The sequence below is a fragment of the Saccostrea cucullata genome, unplaced genomic scaffold (genome assembly GCF_032062105.1).
Source record: "Saccostrea cucullata isolate Sc308-1 unplaced genomic scaffold, CSIRO_AGI_Scuc_v1 ctg9, whole genome shotgun sequence".
Lineage (NCBI taxonomy): Eukaryota > Metazoa > Mollusca > Bivalvia > Ostreida > Ostreidae > Saccostrea > Saccostrea cuccullata.
The window spans coordinates 417,737-445,318 of NW_026935030.1; the positions used below are offsets into that span (position 1 = coordinate 417,737).

General features: G+C 33.2%; 3 protein-coding genes across 3 annotated transcripts; 1 reads left to right on the forward strand and 2 right to left on the reverse strand.

Annotated features, from left to right (window-relative positions):
• Positions 1–2,895: 2,895 nt before the first annotated feature.
• LOC134241746 (uncharacterized) lies at positions 2,896–5,616 on the reverse strand. Its single transcript, XM_062723770.1, has 4 exons — positions 5,323–5,616; positions 4,921–5,237; positions 4,597–4,840; positions 2,896–3,338 (listed from the first exon to the last, which is right to left on the reverse strand). The coding sequence occupies exons 1-4, from the start codon at positions 5,591–5,593 to the stop codon at positions 3,025–3,027; spliced, it is 1,146 nt and encodes a 381-aa protein (XP_062579754.1). The 5' UTR covers positions 5,594–5,616; the 3' UTR covers positions 2,896–3,024.
• Positions 5,617–6,067: 451 nt separating this feature from the next.
• On the forward strand, positions 6,068–7,667 carry LOC134241747 (uncharacterized). Its single transcript, XM_062723771.1, has 2 exons — positions 6,068–6,371; positions 7,285–7,667. Exons 1-2 carry the CDS (start codon positions 6,089–6,091, stop codon positions 7,542–7,544), a joined length of 543 nt encoding a protein of 180 aa, XP_062579755.1. The 5' UTR covers positions 6,068–6,088; the 3' UTR covers positions 7,545–7,667.
• A 6,125-nt stretch (positions 7,668–13,792) lies between these two features.
• On the reverse strand, positions 13,793–26,793 carry LOC134241726 (uncharacterized). Its single transcript, XM_062723747.1, has 8 exons — positions 26,774–26,793; positions 24,871–25,682; positions 19,287–19,406; positions 15,737–15,920; positions 14,704–14,729; positions 14,479–14,580; positions 14,121–14,365; positions 13,793–14,033 (listed from the first exon to the last, which is right to left on the reverse strand). The coding sequence occupies exons 2-8, from the start codon at positions 25,648–25,650 to the stop codon at positions 13,886–13,888; spliced, it is 1,605 nt and encodes a 534-aa protein (XP_062579731.1). The 5' UTR covers positions 25,651–25,682; positions 26,774–26,793; the 3' UTR covers positions 13,793–13,885.
• Positions 26,794–27,582: the final 789 nt, after the last annotated feature.

The window sequence follows — 27,582 nt, forward strand, 5'->3', positions numbered from 1 at the left end:
ATTATCAACTCCCATCTCAAACTCGACCTAACGGGCATCACTTGATTTCTGTCCTCAGACATAGGGCATCTTCCTTTTTTAAGGGGATTGGCAACGAGATAATCAGTAAAAAAATACCTTTCAAAAAAATCACTGACAATGAAACAATATTACACAAGCAAAAAAAAAAAGAAAAAAAAAAACAAAAAAAAAACGAAAGAAACAAAAAATAATAATCATAATAAAAAGGAGGGAAAATAGAAAGCAACACACAAAAAAACCCACAAAGGGACAGACCATATGAATAAAAGGCAAGGTCAGCATTGAAAAAATAACTAACTCTAAATGTGAAAGATAAGGAACAGTGATCGAACTTACTCTAAAAATCATGAAGGATACAAATATGTGAATGGGGAATAAAACACGGATCCCGGGAAATTCAAGAGGTGGAATCAGGAGCTTAAGAGGGACCCCATCTCCTGTCGACTGGATACACCCGCCCCGAGTCTTATTATATCTATTGATCAGGTAGACAGACTTATCCGTAGTAAATTCTTAAAGAAAAAGTTTTCAGAGATAGTATGAAACAAGTCAGCCAGAATAAGACCCTATGGTAAGTTATATTTGATAACAAGGTCATTATAAGGAGAATATACTTAATAAAATGTTGAATGGGAATGAGGCTGTAACATCAACTTATCAGTCAGTAGTCTGCCACGCTTTAAAAAAGTATCAAACACAGAAAAAGCTTTTGAGTAGCGAGCAAGTCAACTGAAGCTGAAGTCATTCTGTTTGTTTTGCAATTTAGTTTTTACATGGCCTTTGTTGTCTATAGTTAGTAAAATGTCTAAATATGAAACAGGTGTGACAGACACCTTGGTGATTTAAAAAAAAAATTTCAATTTCATTAGGATCTATTTAGTCAACGTACGAATAAAAAAACTATTGTGAATTGAAAAAAAAACCACATATGAATGTCGAATTAAAAGGCCAAATAAGTGTTTTCCTTTCCTCCCATAGAGGTTTTGCTCTACGCATGAAAAATTTTTTTCGGAATACTTTGTTGGAAAACTTGGTCTCTGAATACTACCGGTACATAAAAACCGTCAATGAGAAACTCCAGCACCTTTTAAATATCAACTTCAGAATATATGTGTATAATACAATCAGACTTCAGAGTAGTTTTTAGCGACGTAATTTTGCTGATGACTAATCACAAGATGTGAAAATGTCCCGCGTTCTTTTTTAATTTTTAATTAAGATGCGGTTGTCTAGGAAATCAAAATATCTAGATTTTAATTTTTATGTAATAGAATTTTAAAAAATATATAATACAGTTTGTAACAATACTTGAGAGATTCTGAGTATAAACATCTGATTAACACCACTTCTAGAATAAGCTGTAACACAGCGTAACAAATAAAAGGATGCATGAATTAAAATTTTACAATTTCTACGTTCGTGTCATAAGTTGTTTTAGTGTTTTTTTCCGTAAATATGCATTTGAAACTTGACATCTATTTTATTTGAAGATTGATTGATTGATTACAACTGTTGTTTAACGTCCCTCTCAAGAATTTTCCACACATGGAGACGCCACCACTTGCCGATGGAGGTCTACAAATTTTGTCCTATTCTCGGCACTCACGGCCATTGAAGAGTGAGGGATTTTTTGTGCCAAAACCTACTGCGATTTGGGACTCGGTTTACACGGTCTCATCCGAAGGACCGGTCCCACAGTGGGATTCGAACCCGCGACGTTAGGATTGACTCCTTACTCCGCGACTCTAGAGCAGACGTACGCTATTAACCACTGTGAAAATAAGAAACGATGATCGATCTCAAAAGAAAAATCTGAAGGACCAAAGTTTTACAAAACTAAAAAAACACACCTCAAGAACAGCGTTCTGATTGAAAATACTGATATGCAACCATTATCGAAAGTGCAAAAAATACAGTGGGTATTCAAGTAAGGGTCACTAACAGAGGTACAAGAATGAACATTGTGGTCTAATGGGTCCCTTGATAGAAATGTGTTAAATATTAAATAACTGATTTTTTTTACAGTAAGTCCCATTATATAGCAATGTCTTCTATGATATTGTAAAAAAAAAGGGGGGATGGGGGCAAACTTTGTTAATTATATGATCATGATGATTCAAAAATAAAACCAATCTTTCTTAATTGCTTACATTTGTTGACATCTTTGTCGTGTGCTTTAAGAGAAGTGGGATTAAAATAAATATAATCGATTGTATTGATGTGGAATTTCTTTTATTTATTTTGATCCGATCTAAAAACATAGTAAAAATGTTTACGTGAAAATTGAGTGCAGGTTTGTAACTATCGGAAGGTCATGCGCAGTTGAATATTATTTACCCAGTAGTTCCATTTCTTGAATGTTGAATCTCAGCCAATCAGAGTTAAAAATTATATAAGTATATAGTAAAAAATTTAAAGTCAGGTATTTATATAAAATTCAATCTCTGTAAATATTGAATGAAATTCATGAATAACTTTCCCTTTTCCATGTCAGGACTTAACTTCCAATCAATTTTGTAATTAAGCTGTAAAACAATTAAAATTGATGCTTAACAACTTTATTTTTATATTTATTTGATAAAAAAATCAATGATCTACATTCATAAAAACTCATATTTACTGAGGAAGTCAGGTTCTTTGTCCATGTTTGGTGTAGCTGTGCTTGGAAGTCAGGACTCTGCTGTAAACATAATGTAAACAAGAATGAAATTCATGAATAACTTTCCCTTTTCCATGTCAGGACTTAACTTCCAATCAATTTTGTAATTAAGCTGTAAAACAATTAAAATTGATGCTTAACAACTTTATTTTTATATTTATTTGATAAAAAAATCAATGATCTACAACGACAATCCTGCAATAAACTTGATCTCTTTATTGCCTAGTTTTGGAAGTCGATTGTTAATAATGTACCGTGTATATTTACTACATTGAAAACAATTTAAACAGGGAAATTTTCATTTAATATAAAACATTAATGATTAAAATGTGACTTTTTCAGATTCATTTTTCTGTGAAACCTGCAATCTTTGATGCGAACTCCTGAACGAATTTTGCTGTTAATTGCTCTGTAAGTTTCTGACAAGTTGTTTCCATTTCTTCAGCTGCTTGTTTAATCAAGTCTGCCTTTTCTTTTTCCTTTTCTTCTAGTTCCTTTTCGAGTTTTCCTCTTTCAGCTGCGAGTCTAGATATTTCTTTTTTATTTTCCTTATCTTTTTCCTTCAGTTCATTTATTTGGTTGTTTTTGATTTGAATGCGTGTCTTTAAATCTTTGATCGAAAGTTCCAAGCTCTTAACCTTCTCAACATGTTTTTTCTCTGTAGGAAACACGTACATATTATGAAGTAAAATGTAGGTAATATTTCTGAATGCATTTCAGTGCAATCTTATATCAAAATGTCTCCTACTGCGAATTGATAAGTGACATAATTATGTATTAAGCCAACTGCAATTACTTTCTTTTAGGGATGTCAACGAGTACCCGGTTAACCGGGTACTCGATCGAACGTCCGAGTATCGAATACTAAAATCGGTACTCGGTTACTCGGATGTATATTTTTGAATTTTTCCAAGCTTATTTATTAATGCATTAACCAATTTGTTTTAAAACGTTAAATGTTCATTGCACCTGTACATATAGTAATTAGGGTTTCCTACGCCTCTAAATGACCGTTATCGCCTGTGGCCGTGTTTATACAGTAATTATCATGACCAAGCACCTGTTACCTGGCTTTTCTCACCTCCAGCTGTCTTCTACCCTTATTTTTGGTTTGCTTAATTATTTGTTTTCACTGATCGTCGTTTAAGGTCTATTATGTTTAAACAGTTAGGTGATTTTGTCAATTCGCCGAGAAGCCGTAAATTCTCTGGAAAAGAGATAGATGATATTACGTGTGCACGTGCGATTGTTGATGACATGTGGTTGTGTTTGATTACATACCAATACAAATGGTTGATGGCAAAGGCTTTCAAAAAACCGATGTCCATCGTTGCACTAAACTACAAAATACCGTCCCTTAATACTATAAAATCTAGGATCGAAAAGTGTCTGAAAATCGTAAATCCGTTCTGTTAGGAGAACTTTATCAAGTTTAAGTTGATACTGTACGTAGCTCTGATACATGTTCACATCAAACGCAACAAAGAGTTACATTACAATTACGGAGCAGATTTAAAAAAAAAAAAAAAACACTGTGGACCACTTATGATTTTATTTCTTGTGTTTATCTGATAAATAAATACTAATGAAAATGTTATATTAAATTTCGTCGGGCGCGAACTGTTCATCATTGTTACAACAGAAATACATTTACGGGTAAACCTCCTATCAGAGCATGTGGCTTTATTTCTACAAAAGTTTACAATGTTTTACAGTCTTCAATTTAGTTCATATTTAGCTACACTTTACCGAGTACCCGAGTACTCGATCGGAAAAACGTCCGAGTAACCGAGTAATAAAAATTGACCGATTTGACATCCCTACTTTCTTTATAAAAATTTGAGATTTAAAGTTTGACATGTTGACACATTCTTTATCAAATGAAATAAGGTATTTTTTATGAAGTCTTTCATTACCTTCATCTTTCGGAATAATGCAGACAAAGTGCTGTTTGTTGATTAAACCAATTCTTATTGCTCTCTCCGTGGGCTTTGTGGGATAAAATATTACTTCCTCTTCTGACGGATAATATAAAACATTAACGTTTACAGAGAATGCGTCTGCTGTAAACATAATGTAAAACGGAAGCCAGGAAAATGCAGCTGGTTCATTTATGGTCATATCTTTCCATTCCATCGTTTTGGAAAACTCGCGCAGTATCTGGCAATAAAACATTAGAAATAAGAAATAAATATATTAACTGAATTGCATAAAAAATATTTTATTTTCATTTGACATACCTTCGTGTTCTTGGCATTAGCAATGGATATTTTTAGGGTTTCTTTAAGGGATTCCCAAGATGTTAATGTTTTATCCAAAGTCTTTCTTTCTACTTTTTCGATCTGTCTTTGTAACGCGGTATGAAGAGCAATGAATAACGAGTTTGGTCCACGTTGCTGTCTTGCAGTGTCCGACCTCCATCCATCTAGTATTTCCAGTGATAACTTACCCAGCCATTCTCTTGCAGGCCCATCGTCAAAGATTCCATCTTCCGGTTTGTATCCAATAAGAACTTGCAATCCATTTTTATTTTCTTGGAAGATAAAATGTTGAATATCTGTAATAAAGAAGGTAATTACAATGTAAATTGATAGCATAATTCCCTTGCATTTTACTTTTATACATGATTTTAAAATACTTACATTGCCTTCTTACGACATATAACCACGTCATAATTGTACTGCGGGCTTTCACATTTTTGACCATATTCTTCTTTATGCTACATAATGCATCCAGAGAATTTGTTATTGTTGATGGTCCCATCGGAATAAGATTTTCCTTATAAAGTGACATCCACAAGCCATGAATCTGTTGCTTATTTTCAAGTGGCGTGACTGTTGTCAGCTCATTGAACATTTTGTCGAGTGTTTGAGTGATTTGCGAGTATCTTATATTTGGTTTTCCCTCGGCCATTTTCAGAATCTCTTCCAACCACATATATTAATATTCTACCTGAAGTTTTTATTTCTTGTTTCCCTCTTATTTAAATATCAAGGCTAATAATACAATTTTGTTTCGATTCATAGAGTACCAAATAGACCACAAATAAAAGAAATAATAACGTCCCTGAAATCTGAATTTAAAAGTTTAAAACCCTTTAAAAGATTCAAGAGTTCATTCTAAATATGTGATATTACCATGTCATTTGACATTTGACATTTGTCTATGTGCGAAACACATATTCATGGTGGAAGATACCTTTCCATGCTATGAGATATCATCTGCTGACTAAAATCTATTTTCTGTAAAGATGAATAAAGGTATGTGTATTTATTTGTAATATATAGATATATGGCTGTGCACTGATTCTCTTGAATGAAAATCATTGCAAAAAGTTCTATTTACATTTACAAATATTTCTAAATTTCTTATGCATACGTAGAAAGAGCCAAGGATGAAGAATCTAAAATGATTATAGAGCTGCGTAGAATATTCTTACACGACGAACAAAAATGCTGTGATTCAAATGCTTTGAAGGAATTAAAAATTCGTCTTAGACACCATATACCACAGACGCTGCAAGGAAAAGGAGCAGAATTTCAGGAAATATTTGAATCATTAGTTCATGACGGAAAAATTACCTTAGGAAACTATGAGTTCTTGCACAATGCTTTAACGGAAATTGAACAGATAACAGCCGCAAACAAGATAAAAGATTATCAATTAAAGATACAACAAATATTATCTTTAAGTAAGTGATTTATATCATTTAAAAATTATACTTAATGACATATTTAACAATGTTTATTATTTCATGAAATGTAACAGGATGCTTACTCCACTCAGGCACATGATCCTTTCGCGGGTTCGTTTTTATGCCCTGTTTTCAATTCTGTTTTGTTTGGATTATTTGTAGATGGATCAGTGTTTGATCTCTTTTTCATATTAATTAGCCTCTTTACGATAGCTACGGTGCTTCTCTTTTTCAGGGCAAAATAATTAAGTTTGACGAAGTATTTGTTGATAGATAATTAAATGACGTATACTAAATAATTACTTTTACGTCATATTTCACCAAAATACATCATTTTGCCCTGCAAATGAGCAGTATCGCGGTTATCTTGAATGGGTCTATTCATATTATATATATATATATATATATATATATATATATATATATATATATATATATATATATATATATATATATATATATATATATGTATATGTGTGTGTGTGTGTGAGGGTGTGTGTGTGTGTGTGTGTATGCATTCATTACTGTGCTGTCGTGATGTAAGTCCTGGATATTGGTCTGGATAGCTTAGTCGGTAGAAAGTCTGATGACATGCAAATGTCCCATGCTAGGTTCACGTGGTCCAGTCATATATTTTCTCTTTTTCTGTTAAAGTGCAAATCCAGAGGGAGCATTGTGAGTGCACGTTTTGTCCGTCTATATCAATCTGCTCCTTATTTCTACATTAGTTGTAACCTTGAATAACAAAAAAAAAAAAATTAGCCAAATTCGATGTCAAATAAAAAACTTGATCCCAAGTTACTTTTTTGATCAAAGCAAAGCCATAGGAATCAGGGTTCTCATACGCTCCATCTTACACAAGTAAACGTGCGTTATGCTTTGTAAATTGAACAGTTTCTTCTTTTTTTAGATTCCAGTTGTGAAGAGGAATTGAAAATGATCTCAGGAAACGGGGAAAATTCTAGCATAAAAACTACAGAATTCAAATATCCATCGACTTCTTTAAATGAGAGAAGTTATTCTAGTGTTTCATCATCTTCATCAGGTTACTGTTTAGTGGAAAGTTATAGAGACGACTCCATCTCCTCGCCACCAACATCGGCGGAAAATTCGAACATATATAGAACGTATGAAATCGAAATTGCTTCAATACTGCGAAGAGGAAGTTGAACACCATTGTAGAACTTTTTAAGAAAAAATGGAGAAGAAATATGTCAGAAAAGAATCTGTAACGGAAGCACAAGTAGCAATAGATAAGAAACAGTCTTCGAATATGACTTTGTCAATGAATAAAGTGTTTAATGTCTTTGAATTTTTTTTTCATTTATTTTTATAAGGACTTAAGGTCTTTTTCAAAATTTTCAGTGGATGTTTTCAAAATACAGTTAGGGTGTTATTTTTATTTTATATGATAATATTTAGAAATTTCTACCGATTAACTAATAAGATCGTTTGATCGTTTTTTTTTTTTTTTGGTTTGGTTTTTTTTTTTTTTTTTTTTTTTTTGATATGAAAACTTCTTGAAATATTTTTCACAGAAATTCTTTGGAAAAACAACACAAGGGTATAAAAAGGAGTGTGTAATATCATATATTATGTATATATTGATCAGAAATCTGTATTACATTGTATATATATATATTTCTTTACTTCAATAGGCAAAATAAAATTAAGAAAACTAGCTATGAATCATATTTAAAATATCAGATATAATACAAATCAGGTCAAATGGCATGCAAGTTCTTTCTACATGCTTTTAATTATAATCAAAACTATGTCTGAACAATCACTGAATTTTTTTTAAAGTTTTTAATATTATATGATAGGTAACTGTAGAAGATTCCAATGTTTCACTGAGCGCTCATACAAGAAATTGATGTTTGACCGCGGAGTGAGATACTAGACCTGTCGCGGTCTAACATCGATTTCTTTTATAAACGATCGGTAAAACTACAGAATATTAAACTTTTCAAGCATAAAATTATATTGGAAAAATTTTGCAATGCATAATAATATTTTCTGTAACTTTTGACTACATGCAAATATGCTAACGACTTTGTCTCAATAAATATCTTACTGTTACAGTATACAAGTTAAACCTTTGAGTTGATTTTAATAGGCATTAATTTACACCCTATACCAAATTAATGCGTTATATTAGACATTGAAAATCACTTATTTTTGCCGTAATAAATACATTTATCTTTTTTAGTCCTAATAAAAACGTACACTTAAGTATAAGGGAATAGATTTTCTGACATTACATATTGTAAATTTCTTTATTTTTGAAATACTCATGCATTATTTTATTTATTAAAAATGAAGTATCCGTATTGGCGTGTGATCTGGTCCTAAATAGAACATACAGTTGGATCTGACAAAGGGTCACAAAACCGCGGAAATTTGTACAATCGAACTTATTGCAAATATAATGCATATAAAGAGAGTCTTAAGATACCCGAGTAATTGTCTACCAGTGGATTGAAAAGATTCTGTGGAAGTATGACCCTGTGGTAAAAGGTACGTCTACAGTATATTTAAACAACATTTAAAACATCATCACCGTCACTGCTTATTATGTTAAAAATCTCTACAAATGTAAGAGGAATTATAAATGATATACTAGTATTTTCCTTTTAATATCTAAACCTATCTTGAAATGATGTGTGTGAGAATGATTCCTTGTAAACCATGTCAGATCTACAAAATGTGTGAAGTTATTACAGATAAAATTTCTTAACATTATTTGAATTTGAGTATCCAAGCTCAAACATCCATAAAACAATAGACACTTATTGCAATACAACGAGGGGAACAGTCAAACTGTTGTCCCGAGGAAATGGGGAAGACCTGGGAAAATGGTGTCCGACTTGTCATGAAATAAGTGTTTTATTACCTAACCTACTATATAATTTCTTAAAGTAATGATATAGACACATCGACAAAAGTTTGCATTATTTCTTGTATTATCATGCACGCCCTAATAAATATTTATGTATACATGTGCTGTTTAGTAAAAAAAAAACATAAAATGACTTGAAGGTTTGAATATAACACGCTGAGTCGGACGTTTTAAAAGGCAAAGATCTAATGAGTGAAAGGGGTCTACAGTTTTCCAAAATTACCCTCAGAAAAGATGTCCTTGGCCTCTTCTTTCAAATGATATCAAATTGAATATATATTTTGTGGGTATTAGGTTTTCTCTTCAAATGATAATTTCAAATTGAAAGTCATGAAAATGCTTCAATTGATGCATAATTCAGTATTATATAGCTGTAAAGTACGAGAATTTAATTATATGACGTCATAATGGTTCAATTCAGCCATGCAAGAGGGAAACAGTCGATTTGTTGGTCCGGAGTGCAAGCTGTTGGCCGAGACCGTAGGTCTCTTTACTAGGGACTGTTTAGTAGAGGTATAACAATATACAGTTGTTGACTGGGGTAGAGGGAAACAGTCGGTCTGTTGGACCGGAGTGCAAGCTGCTGCCAACTGTATACGGTTGCATGGTATGCGAAAAACATAAAAATGAATCAGGAAACAGTTCAAAATGCCTAATTACAATTTATATAGTAGGTTAGATAATAAAACAAAATAGGAGCAGAGCAAACATAGACCTCCAAAACATCAGAAAGGGATTAAGTGAGCATCCCCTGCCGACCTGTCACACCCGCCGTGTGTTCCTTGTCATAATCGGAAAAATAAAGGGAAGAATACCCGTCGGCAATTCAGTGTGTAAATAATGGACTTACAAAGAGTATGAAAAACGTTATTCAGCATTTGACTCAATGATAAATTGCGTTTGATGACATGACCATTGTATCGACCAAAGAAACTTGTATGTCAATAATTCACCTCGCTTTAGAAATTGTACATACATAGAGTATGTACTTGAATACAATCAACTGGGAGATATAAACTCCTTATGCAGGTGATGAGGGTATATTGCTGCATAATTAAGGGAAGTTGACATTTGAAAAGTTAAAGTCATCACGTTTATCATTAAGCTTAGTTGTTAGATTACCATTAACGTCTCTTTCAAGTAAAATATCCAAACATGAAACAGATGTGTCAGACTCTGTGGTATCTTTGTCTCTCCTCAGTATATATCGTATCGACATCAGAATGGAAATAACCATTGTTAATTATCAATATATCGTCGATATACTAGTATCTAAACGTCGATTTGAAGGCCACAGCAAGGTTTTCTTCTTTTCACGCAAGATTTTGGACAAGTTCTGCTTCATATGAATACAAAAATAGGTCTGCTAATAACGGGGAGCAATTGGTCACCATAGGAATTCCAATCGATGTCAAATTCAGAGTACTTGAGTGTACAATCAGAATGTTTTTAATGGTTGTGTATAAAGTTGGCTTAAGAAAAGAAGGCTTATATTAAGTTTTTAACCTGTTAATTTTGGTAAAATCTTATGATTTCAAATTGTCCAAAGTTCCTTGGAATTTTTAAGTATCCACATCTGATTTACACTTCTTCTTGAATATATTGTTGCACAGTACTCTTGAAGTTTCTCCTTCGCTACTGTTTATATCTTAGGGAGGAGTAAATAAAGTGGCTTGGTTGAACATTTACCTGGAACCCGCTAGGTATCTTTGTTTGTAAGGATTATTATAAAGTTTCGGAATCCAATATAGAGATATAGAAATTCAAATCCATTTCGGTTGTTTGGGATATTAAATATATTCAAAAAACGACATATGATTATGAGATTTTTCAAAATTTTGGGGAACTATAAGTTGGATTACAACTTGTAGTTCCTTGGAATAAATCCAACGAATATATTGTTGCACTTACTCTTAAGTTTCTCCTTCACTACTTTTATATCTTAAAGAGGCTTGGTTGAACATTTTTAGGTATCTTTGTTTGTAAGGATTATTATAAAGTTTCGGAATCCAATATAGAGATATAGAAATTCAAATCCATTTCGGTTGTTTGGGATATTAAATATATTCAAAAACGACATATGATTATGAGAATTTCTTAGAAAGGGAACTATAAGTTGGATTACCACTTGTAGAATAAATCCAAGTTCTTTTAAAATACAATTTATAATCATGTGCCTTACAAACGAAGACAATGTCGTTAAAAGCTTTGTCAGCAGGGACCAGCACGTACTGATCATGTAATGTATTGTATTGAATTTAATTAATTTTTAAAAGAGGACATTTTATTATTTCTGTGTTATCATAATAATGAAATATCCTCTTTTTAATTTCGAATATAACATTTTGCGTAAATATTTTACATTCTTGCTTAATAAAATCAAGTGTCTACATAAAAAAAAATCGTGAAAAGAAGTCAAGAACTTTAGTTAACATGGGCAATAGCAATCACCCGATATTAACACTGTTATAGAACTACAAAAGTATGAATAGGGAAAACAAACTGATGAAGCTATGGGATAAATGGTCCACAAAGTATTTTTCATAAATTGAAGTCCAGATTTTCGACGTCATATACAGCTACCTTTTTCATAAATATGGAACTCGCATAACCGAGCGTTATCACTGGTCATTTGCTCAATTATTTAGTTAAAAGACATTCTGACCGTACACACAAGAACTCCAAAGTTGATATTAAAAGATGCTCGATTTTCTAATTGACAAAATAAATGTAGTTTTTAAAAAAACCAAGTCTTCAAATAATCTATTGGAATTCCAGATGGAGCAAATGTGCTTATTAAATGTTAGCAGGCCTATTTTTATATCAATTTCACCTATACAATTTTAATTTATTTAAAATCTTACACATGAAAAAAAAAATTGCTGTGGCCTTCAACCAGACATTTAGAAATATCGACAACGTATTATTGTTATAGCGATAACAAACAGTATTCAAGTTCAAAAGTCCATTAAACTTTACAAATTAGAAGCAGATCAAACATGCACGGACCTCTAAAATATCAGAGGTGGGATCAAGTACCATGGAGGAGTGTGTATCCCCCTGTCGACGGTCACATCAGCCTTTGCTCCCTGTCATGATCAGGAAATTACGGGAAAATCCGTCGACAATTCAGTTTGTTAATAATGGTATAACAATAAGAATGAGAAACGTTAGTCAGCATTTTACTTAATGATAGATTGCACGTATTTACTAACAAGGTCATCGTATCGAGCACAGAACTTACGAAATGATGACTTAAACGAGACTGATGATATATGTATTCTTGTTTCGTCAACTTGTTTGTTTATAATTTACCTTGTTTTGAATTGTTCATACGTATAGCATGCTCTTGTGTATCGAATGAGCTGGAAGATATCAAATCCATATGCAGGCGATAGGGGTATATTAATTTCTGCATATTAAGTAATGGAAGTTGACGATTGAAAAGTTAAAGTCATCACGTTTATCATAAAGTTTTGTTTCTAGATTACCATTTAAGTCTTCTCTAGTAAAACATACTAATATGAAACAGATGTATCAGACTCTGTGATATCTTTTATTTCAAGCTCACCAGGATAAATCGTGTCGACATAAAAATGGAAATAGCTGATAAACAAGGATAGAAACCGTCTCATTTGAAGTCATCATTTCGCAAAATCTATCAATGGTCGATACTTGTCAGCAAAATTAAGAAGAAAGCTGGGTAACATTTTTCATTCTAGCTGTAAGGTCATTATTTGTCTACGGAATTTTCCCGTTTTTCTTATCTACACGATGAACAGACATCGAGTGTGACCCGTCGAAATGTGATACTATATGTCCTTGTTTCCTCTACTCCCGTTTGTAACATTTCAATGGTCTTTTGAGACTGATCACTGTTCATTTTATCTACTGGACATGAGAAAGGACCATAAGAAAGTAACTTGTGTAAAGATTTTGGATGGGAAAATGATATTATGGCTGAAGAACTTGAAAAATAATTGACCAAGAATGTTTTCGGAAATCAGATACAAGAGATTATTGTGATGAAAAATGAAGATTTGATTGAAAGCCTTTAAAAAAAACAGGATAAAATGAAAGTTTAATGTAATATATTTTTCCACATTGCAAAAACATGAATATATTACTAAAAATTAAATCTCTAAAAGCCTTTTCGCAGTTAATACAAATCAATAACAATTTTAGAGCATGGTGTTCTAAAGAAGAATAGCTGAGCATAAGAAAAATACACTAAAATGAAAATTATTTTTGAAAAAATTGTCAGGCTAAGGTTTTCAGAGCTACCAGTATGTCTTTCTCTGGAAAAGTATACATGTCTTATTGGGTGTACATATATCTGCACTTTGCCACTTACTTTAGAATTTTATTACTGGTGTGGTTTTTCTTTTCTCCTTTGGGTCTGAACTTGATCAATGGGGTTTAATCAAGTACATGGCGGTTTCTGACCACTAGGAATAGGTGTGTTTCAAATTATGTAATCATGGAATTCACGTTGCAATAATTGCAAGATGCCACATTCAGATAATCACAGTTATATAATTTATTAAATATCTATTAACTGTTCATAAAAATAACAACATATAAATATTTTTTTTCAAAGAGGTAAATTTCAAGCAGATATCTGTTTGATCCATTCCTCTAAAGCAAACTTTGTACCAGTACTGACTCTCTCGTGATCTGTGTCTGTACCAGACACCCTTAACAGTGGTGCTAAAGGAATGTCTGTTTCAATTTGTTGGTTATCAAAAACATGGCCTCTGCAAAAGGAATAAATTTAAAATGGACTCAATGAAGACTTACTTTCTGCAAATATGATTTCGAATTCTCCTGTAATGTAAATGTACCTTATGAAGTCATGATTCCCCTGCTGTTTATTCCCTGAAGTTGACGCTTTTTCTTCATCAGCCTGTGTAATACAAGTTACCAGTTCTTTGTCAAACCAGGCACACGCGTCCGTCTCGGACGGGTCCAGTCGCAATTGTTTGTTCACTGTGTGGGAGTCTAAACCAGGTTTCAATTTCCCGTACAAGTAGACAACAATATGATGGCGTTTCGGTGGTCCTAGAGTCAACTTTGGCGGGTACACTGACTGTGCAAAAAAAAACCAATTATTTCTCAGTATAAAATAGGTCTTTGTTATTTTGAATTATGAGCAAACAAATGGTTACTACTTTTTAAATTTCTTTAAAAAATCTGACGCACCTCCCATAAAGCCAATACTTTGACATCCTCAGATGTAAAATTTTGAAGGGAAAGATTTATTCCTGTTTCTTCATAACATTCCCGTAATCCTGCCTGAATGAACTGCAAATAAGAAGTATATTTATATATAAATATCTGAAAAAAGTCTCTTGTAGCTAGAAAGACTTTTATTCAGAAATAACAGATATAAGAGGGGAGGAGGAATTTCCACAGATCCAACATTACCGTCTCATTTCCCTCCAAATGTCCACCTGCAAAGAACAAATATTTGAAAATCAAATTAAACAAGATCATATAAACTTGTATGTAAACAAGAACATGTAAAATTGTTTGGCGTTTAGATTTGAAAGTGACCAAGATTTTCTGGGAGCAATTTTTAATAATGGTTTCTTGGTTTATTTATTTCGATACATTGGTGTTTAAAGGAGACATATCTGTACCTTCAATCATGATTTGGATCACTTGTACATATTAAGTTCACTTTCTGTATGAATCATCAAGAATATTCAGGTCCATTTTCAACTTATTAGAAATTCTCCCAAGACTTGTCTTGCTTTAGATTAATTCAATCAATATTTCATTATGAAAAGTCAATGAAACATATGGAGATAACGAACATTATTCAAGATCAAAAGTCCATAAAACAATACAAAATATATAGGAGCAGAGCATCGAAACTCGGACCTCCAAAACATTGGAGGTGGGATCAGGTGCAATGGAGGAGTGAGCATCCCCTGCCGACCGGTCACACCCGCCGTGGGCTCCTTGTCATGATGAGGAAACAACGGAAAAAACATAATTGGATTGGACATCAGGAAAAGCCTATAATAGTCCTCAAAATGCTGTCGATATCCTTTCATGACTTATGGGGTAAAATGTCTAAACAAAGTCCATTTCCAGGTGTTTATAAGACTCAATAATAACCAAGGTGGTATAGATGTTTCATTTGTGTGTATACATATAATTAACCTATCACTTTTAGATTCTATATGTAACCTACATTTTATGGCTGAAATATCAGTCTCAGTGCCATGGGTGAAATAACAGCTTCATTGCCCATAATTCTGAAGAAATTATTATTCTTATAGCTATCTTATTACTTGGGGGTGGGTCAAATTTGAATTTGCACATGGATCTTTTCATTTACTGAGTGGTTCTAAAAGAATTTTTTTTTGATTTTGCCGAAAAAAAAAGAAATATATAAATTATAAGTATCGAAATCAATCGCTACTACTTTTCAGTTGATTGTTATTCTTACCAGGAGGGACCCAAACGCCGGGAAATGTACGGAGGGTTTTTGCTCGTCTGGTAAGAAGAACTTTTTCATCTGCAGATTCTAGTACAAGAGCTACTCCTGAATCTATTCCGCGCTTTACTGTGTCTTCTGGTAACTTGTCACTGGTATCTGATGTTAAATTTGTTACCGGACAAAAGGAAGGGCGCTAAAAAGAGAAATAGAAGGAGCTTTCAGAAAAGACAATTGACCCAGGATCAGAAAAGACAAGAGACCCAGGAGCCTGAAAGGTCACCTGATTTTAATAAAATACTATAAAGGGTCCATAGAAGAGTGAAATGAAACAAACTGATAGATGAAGCTACATACGTGTAGGGATGTACAAAATAAAAGAATAAAGCATCTTTACTTTAGATTCAACATACGTTTAGCACTGCCCAACACCGGTACCGGAACCCATTATCGTAGTCCGAAATATCTGACGTTTTCCAGGATTTTCGCGATTTTTATATTCACATGCCAGGAAGATGTCAGAACCGGTGCCATTGCGAAAACTGAAAATGATTTAAGGTAGGATTCTTCTCACACAAAACTGTATTTCTTGTATTTAAAAATTAATGATTTTTTTTACAGAATCAAGAAGACAATATCACTAAGTGATGGTATCAGTTAGATAAGTTTTGACCGTTCTATATTAAAGTCAAGGTCACGTCAAGGTCATTTCCATTAAGAATTCCCTAAACATTATGACTGAAAAATACTGCATACAATCATGCGATACGGGTGGTTCTCTTTTCTAAAGATTAAATGTTTTCCTTTTTGCATAAAAAGATGTTACTATATAGTGTCTATAAGATGATGTTACCAAATTGAAACAAATAGTTTAACAAAAATGGATTCTGGCTAATCCGATTTTTCTCTGTTTTTCTTATTTTTTAAAGGATATACCGGGGTATTAGTTATTTTTATATGAGAAGATTTTTAAAGAATTAATGTATTTTCACTATATAAACAATTAAAGAGCCCCGCCCTAACACCAGAACTCCTCACCCATGGGCTATAAAATTCACAATTTTAGAAGAGGCATTCTCGGTCATCATAACTATGTACTTAGTTTGTTTGTTTAATACCCAGGAGCAGAGAAGAAGATTTTCTAAGAATTAATGCATTTTCACTATATAACCAATAGAGCCCCGCCTAACACCAGACCCCCTGACCCAGGGGCCATGAAATTCACAAATTGGGAAGAAGCATCCTTCCGTACCATAACAATGTACATAGTTCTTTGGTTAAATATCCAAGCACAGAAGAGAAGATTTTTAAAGAATTTATGCATTTTCACTATATAACCAATAGAGCCCCGCCCTAACCCCAGAACCCCTGACCCTGGGGCCATGAAATTCACAATTTTGGAAGAGGCAATCTAATTCAACAAAACTAGGTACTTGGTTAGCTTATTTAATGCCCAGGAGCAGAGAAGAAGATTTTCAAAGTAATAATGCATTTTCACTATACAGTCTATTTAGCCCCACCTCAGCACTAGCACCCCTGACCCTGGGGCCATGAATTTCACAAATTTGGTAGAGGACTCAGTGCTGATTACAATCATGCCAATAGTTTGACTGCTTGATGTCCAGGAGCATAGAAGAAGATTTTTAAAGATTGCACTAATTTTAGTGGTTTTGGCCCCACCCCTCAGGCACCAGGGGGGCAGGGACCATGAAATTCACAAATTTTGTTCCTCTTCACCCATAAATGCTTTGTGCCAAAATTGGTTGAAATTGGTTGAGCGGTTTCAGAGAAGAAGCTGAAAATGTTCAAATCTTAACGCACAACGCACGACGCACGGCGGACAACGACGGATAGCAATAGGTCACCTGAGTTTACTCAGGTGACCTAAAAATGTAACGTTTTTTCTACATAATTAATAAGGTCCCGCTCTAGCATCCGGGGCAGAGATTTTCAAAGAAATACATGTAATGCAAATTCATCATGTTCATAATATATTTAAAGTCCTGTCCTTACACAAAACCCCTTTACCCAGGAGATATGAATTTCATGAAGTTAGGAGCTAGATGCACCCTTGTTCATCAGAACAATGTACTCAGTTTATCTACCTAATACCTATAGCTATGAGCAGAGAAGATTTTCAAAAAATTAATGCATTTCCATTGTATTAATTGTCAATAGAACACTGTCCTAAAACAAGAACAAATGACCAAGGGCCATGGAATTCACAATTTTGAAAGAGGTGCCCTAGCTTGCTCATTATAATTAAGCAGACTTTCACTTCTTGTTTTGTTTGCAGAAGAGAGTAATATTTTTAAAGAAATAGCGCATTTTCACCATATATTAAAACTGAATATAATTATTATATCATTAGAGCTCCTTCTGACTCAGGGACCATGAATTCCATAAATTTGTACAAGGTGATCTGGGTGCCTCAGGTGAACTAAAAAAAAAATGTTGGTTGCATAAATATTAAATGTTGACAATAGAGCATTGTACAGAGGAGCATCTTCTTCATGTTCTTGCAAAAGAGTATCAATAAATCAAGACAGCATCGACATGGATCCTGATTCAGTTTACATGTACCTCACTTAGTTTGCATACACAAGGACAAAATAACCTGCTCACACAAGCCGGGCAGTAGTAAGTGAGGGAATAATAAGTAAATAACAATTTGCATGATGTGAAAAATAATTTGCACATTGAGCTTGAATCATCAGCCAGTTTTAATCTAGCAGACTTGAGTAAAAGATTTCTTTTTTTACAAGACCGTCAAGGTAGTTCAGTCAATAGCCCAATGAATGGAAGATTGTGTGTTCGATGGCAGCCACTAGCTGACCTAAGTCGAAAAAATATAGGTAGCAGTTTTTCCTTCGCCAAGCGCTTGGCACTTTGAAGTGAAAGTACTGGGTCATTCGGATGAGACCTTAGCTTACAAACCGAGGCTCCATGAAAGGTGCTACATTTATAATAAAGATTAATAAAATTGACAAGTATGAAGAGAGAAAATAAGAGAGTGTGTAAATTAACCTGTGGTATTCAATTTGTTGGCACTGCCAGGTGCAGTTATAAGACCGACATTATTCAAAAAGAATTCAATATCTTAATTAGGCAATCAAGGATACTGTGATACGTCTTGGGGAAAAAAGCTTTGTAAAAAAAAAAACATGCAGTTAAAGTAAATTGGACCTCATTTAGAGCAAATCTTTATTTTTCACTCTTACTAAATAACTTGACTGTGAATTAATTAACAAGACAAATTAACCCTTTTATTAATTCATTACTTAATAAAAAACTCACAAAATATTATGAACAAATTCTCGATCCTTTTCTCACTGCGATGCAATATTCTAGATCTATAATAATTTTTAATAGGTTTTTCGTTCACATAATTAATTAAATTTTTTTGTTTCCAAACAAAAATAGTATGATTAGTTCTTGGTTCTAACCCTGATTTAAACAATATTTTCAAAAAAATTTCATTGAGAGGATTCTTAAAATGTATAGTCTTACTTTTTTCAAATTACAAGCACATGTAATTTCTAAAAACATAATTGTCTAATACCTTCAGCTTAACAGCTTTGCCCTTCTTCCAATCATTAGAAATAATGAGCTTGTTATCTTGAAGAAAAGCATTGACTTCTGTAATATGGTCTCCTGTTGTACCAAAATGATCAATTACACTCTGAAAAAAAGTTTCTGAAGTTATAAATTGGTGAAAGAAGGGTACCAGATGAAACCACTGGACGTTAGCATTTTTAATATTAAAAAAAATTGCCTAAATTTATGATAATGTATGTATCCTAATATAATCAAATAATAAGATTTTTTTCTTTTTGCATCAAAATAAAACACTCACAATCATGTGTAATTTAATTTTTTTTGGGGGGGGGGGGTATTGATATAACATTTACACATGTCAGTGATAAGACTAAGACATAACAGGGCGCCCATAACAGCGATTGTCGCTCGCAGAGCGGAATCCAATATTAGACTATCAGACCCACGCCACAGGTGTAAAACTGGATCAATAGAACATCATTATCATTGCCTTAAGCAACAGCAGCTGAACAATGCAGTTTAATCATGTTAACACTTTCTTTGATGAAAGCAAAATGACAAAAAAATTGTTTTAAAAACTTACTTGAGTAAATTTAGCGGGTATGGGTTCTCTATCATTTTGAGTTATATTTTGCAAATGAACCAGTATCCTTGTGGATGACATTTTTCTCAACTTTTTGAAAACCCTTCTTATCAACATTGAAACAAAACAACAAAACAATAAATTGAAAGTAGGCATCGGATGCAACAATACATCTATATTAATGAAAATATCCGGAGGGATTTAATATTCCCGGAGTGCAAGTGCAAACCAAATAGTCTGCATTTTCCGATTTTTTGTTCAGTGCATGAGCGGATCAAACGAGTCAAACTCAATGATAAAAAATTAGGCCATGCTTATTTTAAAATCATGATGTATATATATATATATACCTGATTAAAACTATAATATTAAGTTCTTATACTTCTTTTCAAATATCATGCACACTTGTGGCGTCTGAATCATAGGCGCTTGGTGTCTGGATGGTGTATTTTGTGTATTATGTGTTTTTCTAGGTGAGTGTGAATACCCTCATTAAAATAAAAATAAAAATTCGCTGAAATAAGCACGTTTTAAAAATGTCATATATACTGACTGTATATAAAAAGTCCTCTAAAATTTATATACAGTATATATGTGACATTTTTAAAACGTGCTTATTTCAGCGAATTTTTATTTTAATGAGGGTATTCAGACACACCTAGAAAAATACATAATACATAAAATACACCATCCTGAAACCAAGCGCCTATGGTCTGAATTAACCGTGAGAGGGAAGGGGACATATTAAATGGCTTACGAACTCTCCCCCACTTTGTTTTACAAAGCCAGAGATGTACACAGTACAGGCCTTGAAAATGGTGTTTGGTCCCAAACTGTTTTGGGGTTGGTTTAGCTCCTCCCCTTTTCAATTTGCTTCATTATTTTTCCTGTCTGTAACAGTTTATATAATCGCTGGTATTATTGTTTGCTGTCAAGGTTATTATAGTTATTCCTTTTTGCTTAAGGATATCCGATCCTCAGCCAGGAAAGATAACTCCAAAAATTAATATTTTATTTGAAATGCATCAAAATGAAGCTTGAAAATGAATTTTTTTCATGCAACAATTTTCATTTTATTCATCTTTATATGATTCAAGGTTTTTGGAAGTCTTGGAAAAGGTCTTATAAAAGTTGACTTTTATACGCTATAAAAGGGAAAAAAATGATACAGTTTTAGAGAAATAAGATTTTCTTGAATCCAGCCTTAGATACTAATGCTTATTTACAGGATATGATATAAAGAGTGATTTGTGGTGTCTTGCAATGATAGCAGAAGCCTTTTACATTATGTATTATAGAATATATGACGGAAATAGAAGACCAAAAATACCAAATAAGTATAAAAATCATGGCAATTTCTCTGAATGCCTGGATACATATCGTTTTTTAACCTAAAATATATTTGTTGATCTATTTGCAATTAGAAAATGCATTGCTCAGATTCCAATTCGCTTTTTCTGCAAAAATATTGGAGATTTGACATTTTTCCCTACATAATATGATTAACTTCAATTTTTAACTTTAAAGAAATCCCGTGGATAAATTTACATAACTTTGTGGATTCAGAGATACTTTCATGAGTACTTTTGATTACTTAACTGCTAATTTTATAAACCTGAGGATCGGACAACCTTAAGCTCGAATTTTAAAAAATGAGCAAAATCTAAGGTATATTTCTCTAGTAAGGCCCAATAATCAGCACAAGTTCTATGTATGTTATATTAAAAAACTCAAATTGCAGGGGTTTAAACTTATTAATTTTCACTAATATAGGAATGTTGTTGGAGCGTTTATTGTGCATAATGGTATAGCTTTGTCCCCTGTCTTCAGCTTTTAGCCGTCCGTTCGTCTGTTACAGGCCCGTAGGAAACAATTTCTGTTTTCTTTTGTTCATGTTTTTTTCGGGGGGGGGGGGGGGCTGCTGAATTGAGAGGTTAGAGGTTAAACCAATATCCGGATGGTTTCTTTTTTAATAATCGTATTTCATTTCAGCTTTATATTAATCTAACTCCAAGTAGCATTTGCCTCAGTTTGATTTCCCAAATTGTCTACTATATAGCTCCATTATTGCTGGAAAATGTTAGTTCTCACGGGTACAGTGTATCTGAATGTTGTTATTTTCATATTGAAATTTCTTTAAACCTTGTCTTGTCTTGAAAATTTTAGTTCATTGAGATTGGCTGTAAATGCAAAAGAAAGTAATGTTATGGTCCACTTACGCAAGTGGACAACCCACTTATTTCAAAGATTTCAGAGAAAGTTTTATGCTCGTAATAGAAGATTCCGGGGGGTGGGGTTATAATTTTTGCCATGTACGCAAAAACTTGTACTTTCACGCCCATAATTTAACAGAGACATTTATTTGCCTCTATTGGGGATTGAACTCGGGAACTCTGGCTTGACAGTCCAGTTCTCTGCCAAATGAGCGAAAGGGTTATCCCGTTAACCCAAGCTGGTAGGATGCCGTGTGTCTTACACTACTACATTATCCCCCTCCATAAAATATATGTCCTCACCTCTTTTGGAGTGCCGACACCTATGGGGCGAAGTTCAAGGGGCAAACATTCTCACCCGCCAGAGAACACACGGGTCCCAACGTGGGCGCCAAATCTAAAAGGGAAATTTATTCCCCTCTGCTGGGGATTGAATGCAACGCCTCTTGACTATTATCAACATATATCCCGCAATAATAGAAAAAAAAATTTAATAAAAAGGGCTTAATTTTTTGGACAGTCAGAGTCATAACTTAAATATCTCTTTAATATCTTTATTTTCAAAATTTAGTGAAATATGGCTTTGGCACAACCATTCATTCATTAAATGACATCCTTAAATGTCGATGCATTTTTTCTAAATCTAAGAAATAAAATTAGGTGATTACAGTAAATATAAAATAAATATCTACTCACATGAAGTAATATAAAAAAAATTCTCTTAACAAAACTAAATGCAATTTCTACTTGAATACATAAAATAATATTAAAATGGTGATCAGAAACGAGGAGTAACAATCCTCTTTTGTAAATGTAACATAATAAATTTCAAATAACATTAATATTATCAAAAAAATGTTTATATTACATAGATGATGTAATAAATGAATATAAATTTTGCTGCATTTGATGCATGAATAGATATAAGCATATACCTGGTTAAAAAAAAAAACTGTATACAACCAAAAATTGGTTTTAAAAAAATCTACTCAGTTTTCACCCAAGTTTTAATTTTTTTTAACAAGTAAAACAAAAATGAATAAATAATTCAAATTCTATAAAAACTTGTTTATATAAAAAATTATATAACCTAAATGTAATTCTATGTTATTATATTATGCAAAGTTGAATATAAGTTGTAAATAAAAATTAAATATGTTTATAAAACTTTATGTTTAAAAGTCTGACTTGTGACAATAATTTAAAATGTAAGACTTACACTGGTTAGAAGTCCTTGAATTTTTAAATTACAGACACATTTGTGAAATGTTCTACTGCAGTTTTCAGTGACATATATGACAAAAATACACATAACTATATGAGAAGTCACATATACTCCATCAAATTACAAACATTTATCTGGTACATATATGCCTATACTGTATCTTATCTGAGTTACACATTTCAAAAATATTCAGGAGCAAAAAAAAGAAAAAAAAAATCAACTCTCAACTTTCATCTTCCTTGTTCATGAGCAGAATTAACTCCACCCCCCCCCCCCCAATCCATGGCATGAAGGAGAATCAGGAATCAGAGTTAGATCACACAGTTTAACCATAAACATTGAATGCTTGTATGCTGCTATTAAAGATAAATCTTGTGAAAACTGGTAGGTAAATGAATGGGCATTTTCTGTTCAACTATTCAGAGGCTCACAACAACTCTTCAAAATTTAACTTACCCAGTAAAATGTAAATTGATCAATATGAATTTTCTTGCAACAGTTTCTAGTGAAATTCCTCAGAGTACATGTATTGGTACATACTTTAGGCATCAATGGAAGTCCACAGCTGATCTCACTTCACTGGGTTACCTCTCAAGGTAAGAGAAGCAAGACCTACTGTGGATTTCCAACAATGACTTTAAGAATTTTTTTTACATTTGCAAATTATTTCAAGTTCTAGAGATTTTCTATATAATAGTAAAAATGAACAGTGACAGTGATAAAAGCATGTTGTCTCATGGGAAAAAATACAAATTACCATTTAAGATATTGTGGGAAGTATTAATTTTGGATATTGAAGCATTCTTAAGTAACAGTATTCATTACAAGAATTGTAAGAATGTTTTCCTAAAAACCTTCTTACAAATGATCTAAAATATACCTCTCAAAAATCCAGGATACAAACAGCATTGGGAGTAAAATAATTTGAACTCTTTTAGTAAGTATTGCTATAAATTTTCCTGCACTTATATACATGTATTTAAACAATAAAATGCTTTCTTTGCTTGTTGTTACTGGAATGAACGGAAGCAGCTGTTGCAGAAAAAATACATAACCCGCGTAAGCGGGTTATGTAAATTTTTTCTGCAATAAATATTAAATATTAAATATTAATGATGCGAACGTCTTTATACGTTTCATTGATGGAACAGCCACTGATTAAGAAATCTGTACAGGCGACCTGTCTACTGTAGTTTATGCAGTGATGAACGCAATGAGGTTTCTTGAGAAATAAAGGAGGAAATATTCAGTGGATGTAAATATTTAACAATAAATGGAAATAAAGCAAAGATCATATTTTTTTTCTTTCTTTGAAGGAAAACTATACAACTTTTAGTATAAAGATCGAATACCTTATACTACCGGAAAAAAAACCCTTTTTGAACATATTTATATCATATCACAACCCCTGTTTCATGATATGTATCACATCAGGATACCTTGCATTGTCCCAGCCCTATCTGACATGCATGTTTTCACCGATATGATATTTTTTCATTTAATCATTGGATTAAGGTTTCATCTTTATCAGAGGAATGTTCTTATTATTCAAACACTTGTCACACACCCATTCAGCATACACTTCCTGTGTTAGCATGATAAAAGCAGGTTCAGTCAAGCCTGCGCACATTCGATGAAACCAAAAGTTACAACCACTTTCACAAAGAATTGCTTGGTCATTCTCATGCACCTCCTTATGGCAAACTCCACACGGGTAAATTGGAGGAGCATTAGGATTTGCTGGATTGAATACCATTGATTGATTTGGTGGATAAATTTTCCCAATGGAATGTGGGCCACCTGGTCCCATATGCATTGGTCCACCTCTAGGACTTGACATTGGATGAGCAGATCTAGGGTCTGGCATGTTTCCACCAGGACCTGACATCTGCATTTGTCCGTTTGGACCTGACATCTGCATTGGTCCATTTGGACCCGACATCTGCATTGGTCCATTTGGGCCTGTCATTTGCATTGGTCCATTTGGGCCAGACATCTGCATTGGTCCTGACATTTGCATCGGTGCATTTCCAGGACCTACCATTGACATTGGTCCATTTCCATGACCCATCATCTGCATGGGTCCATTTCCAGGTCCACCCATATGCATAGGTCCATTTCCAGGTCCAGTCATCATAGACATTGGTGGTCCATTTCCTGGACCTGACATCATTGACATAGGAGGTCCACCAGGTCCTGATATTACAGGTCCACTTCCAGACATAGGTGGGCCTGACATCATGGGTCCACCTCCTGCCATTGACATTGTTGGTCCTGACATAGAAGGTCCATTCCCTGGTCCTCCTGGTCCCATCATTGACATAGGATGTCCAGTATGATTTTGCATCTGTTATAGGCTGTCACTAATAAATGTCAAATCTAAAGCAAATGAAAATAGAATTAGATACTTTAAACTCACATATGCTCAGATTTTCAATTGCCAAAACAGAGTACTTATTAAATTTATCCATATTTTTATTATAAATATAATGTCAACAAGGACTTGATATGTCTTGATAGAGTTGCTTCTGGCAAGCCCTTTTGCTATTTTTCGTAAAATAAAATTTATCTTAATATTACAGAGATATCTCTCATTTTAGAGAGATATCTCTTAAAAAATAGAGATCTCTCCCAACTTAAAGAGATATCTCTCATTTTCAAGAGATATCTCTATGAGAAAGAGAAATATCTTTAACTTAATGTTGTTAAAGAGATATCTATCTCTCTAACATTAAGAGATATCTCTCTCGCTTAAAGAGATATCTCTCTAGCTTATAAAGATATCTCTCTAAGTAAAAGAGATATCTTTCTTACAAAAAGAGATATCTCTTGTTTAAAGAGATATCTCTATTAGTCAAAGAGATATCTCTATAAGCTAAAGTCAAGAGATTTCTCTCTATGCTTGAGAGATATCTCTCTGATTGAAATTGTTATTTCATGAATAAATAGTAAAAGGGCTTGCCATAGTTGACAGTGATTTTTTTTCTCTTCTCAAGATATCAAAATGGTTTAGGCCAAGCTTAAAAAATCCTTATTTGCAGTTGCCAACCTATAATTTTTTGAGTGGGTACACTGGGTAGGTAAGTAGGTATTTTTTTTTTTTAAATTAAGTTTTGTTAGATAACTAATAACAGAGCTTTTCATAGGCCTACTAAACATTATAATCTTCACTCTTGTATAAACCACAGATTGATAAAAACTAAAATTAAACACGTCAGTTTTATTATCCTGAAAATAAAAAAATTGTAATATAACAAAAGTTTGGGTCGAGTGCACTTTCAGTGGGTCGGAAGGCAACTGCAAACAAATAAATGTTTATATTATTTTAGTCCTTATTTACACTCTGTCTTATAAAACATGATAAAAGGAAATTATCTTTATATCTTGAAGAAAGGATTAAAAATCTTTAATTAGTTTTGCTACACTAAAAGTTTTGATATTTTCACCGTGTTGACAGTGAAAAATCTCACCTCTGAAAAACACTTTAATTATTTGGTTCAATTGCTGTATTGCACATCACCTAGTTTAGTGAAAATATATATGGCATGTCAAATGTTGCAATATTCAATTTGTATTGTATAATTTCTGTTTGTATTGTATAATTTTTCATTTTTTATGTATTGTGTAAAGGGAGAAAAGAAAATGCAGTGGACCAGACTTGGATTTGAACCAGGGCCCCCTGAATCTCCAGTTACTTAAGGTTCTCTACCGACTGAGTTATCTGGCCACCTGCAATCGAACCTGGCTGACCACCACATTCCTTCCTCCTTAAAGGTCTTTGGTCCCTCAAAGAACCCAACCAAGGCTCATCCCTGGCAGGCCTGTCACCTGTCAGTTCTAGGGCATGGCACAGCATCAGATGTATCAAGACAGGAGAAAATTTGGGCAGTCTCGCCAGTCAGCATGGTTCAATCCACCCCCAACCCCTAATAAAACGCCCTAAAATGTAGTGTGGTTGAATGCGACATTAATTTATGTGAGATCCTGTGAGCGATCAAAACAAATTTAAAATACGAGGTTTTTTTTGTCTTTTTGACCCCAAAATCGAATTCTACAGTTAAATGTTTAGTTTTAAACTTCCTTGTTATTCAAAATAAAGTTTTAACCTTGTCCTCTGAAAAAAAATTGATAAATTAATTGAAGAAATCAACAAAAAACGATTGTCAAGGAAGTGCGTGCAGCCTATGCTTAGTGCCATTTCTTTCGTACTTAGCCATTTTTTTGGTGCAAACAAACCATCGAAATGCCAATGAAGCTTAATTTTGATCTTGCAAATATT

Coding starts and splice junctions, on each gene's coding strand:
- LOC134241726 (XM_062723747.1), bottom strand. CDS start 25,650: ATGCAAAATCATACTGGACATCCTATGTCAATGATGGGACCAGGAGGA. Junction 15,921..19,286: donor GCAAAGCTGTTAAGCTGAAG/GTATTAGACAAT, acceptor TTCTCTTTTTAG/CGCCCTTCCTTTTGTCCGGT. Junction 14,366..14,478: donor AAGTATTGGCTTTATGGGAG/GTGCGTCAGATT, acceptor TTTTTTGCACAG/TCAGTGTACCCGCCAAAGTT.
- LOC134241747 (XM_062723771.1), top strand. CDS start 6,089: ATGATTATAGAGCTGCGTAGAATATTCTTACACGACGAACAAAAATGC. Junction 6,372..7,284: donor ACAACAAATATTATCTTTAA/GTAAGTGATTTA, acceptor TTCTTTTTTTAG/ATTCCAGTTGTGAAGAGGAA.
- LOC134241746 (XM_062723770.1), bottom strand. CDS start 5,593: ATGGCCGAGGGAAAACCAAATATAAGATACTCGCAAATCACTCAAACA. Junction 5,238..5,322: donor ATATGTCGTAAGAAGGCAAT/GTAAGTATTTTA, acceptor TCTTTATTACAG/ATATTCAACATTTTATCTTC. Junction 4,841..4,920: donor CTAATGCCAAGAACACGAAG/GTATGTCAAATG, acceptor TTTTATTGCCAG/ATACTGCGCGAGTTTTCCAA.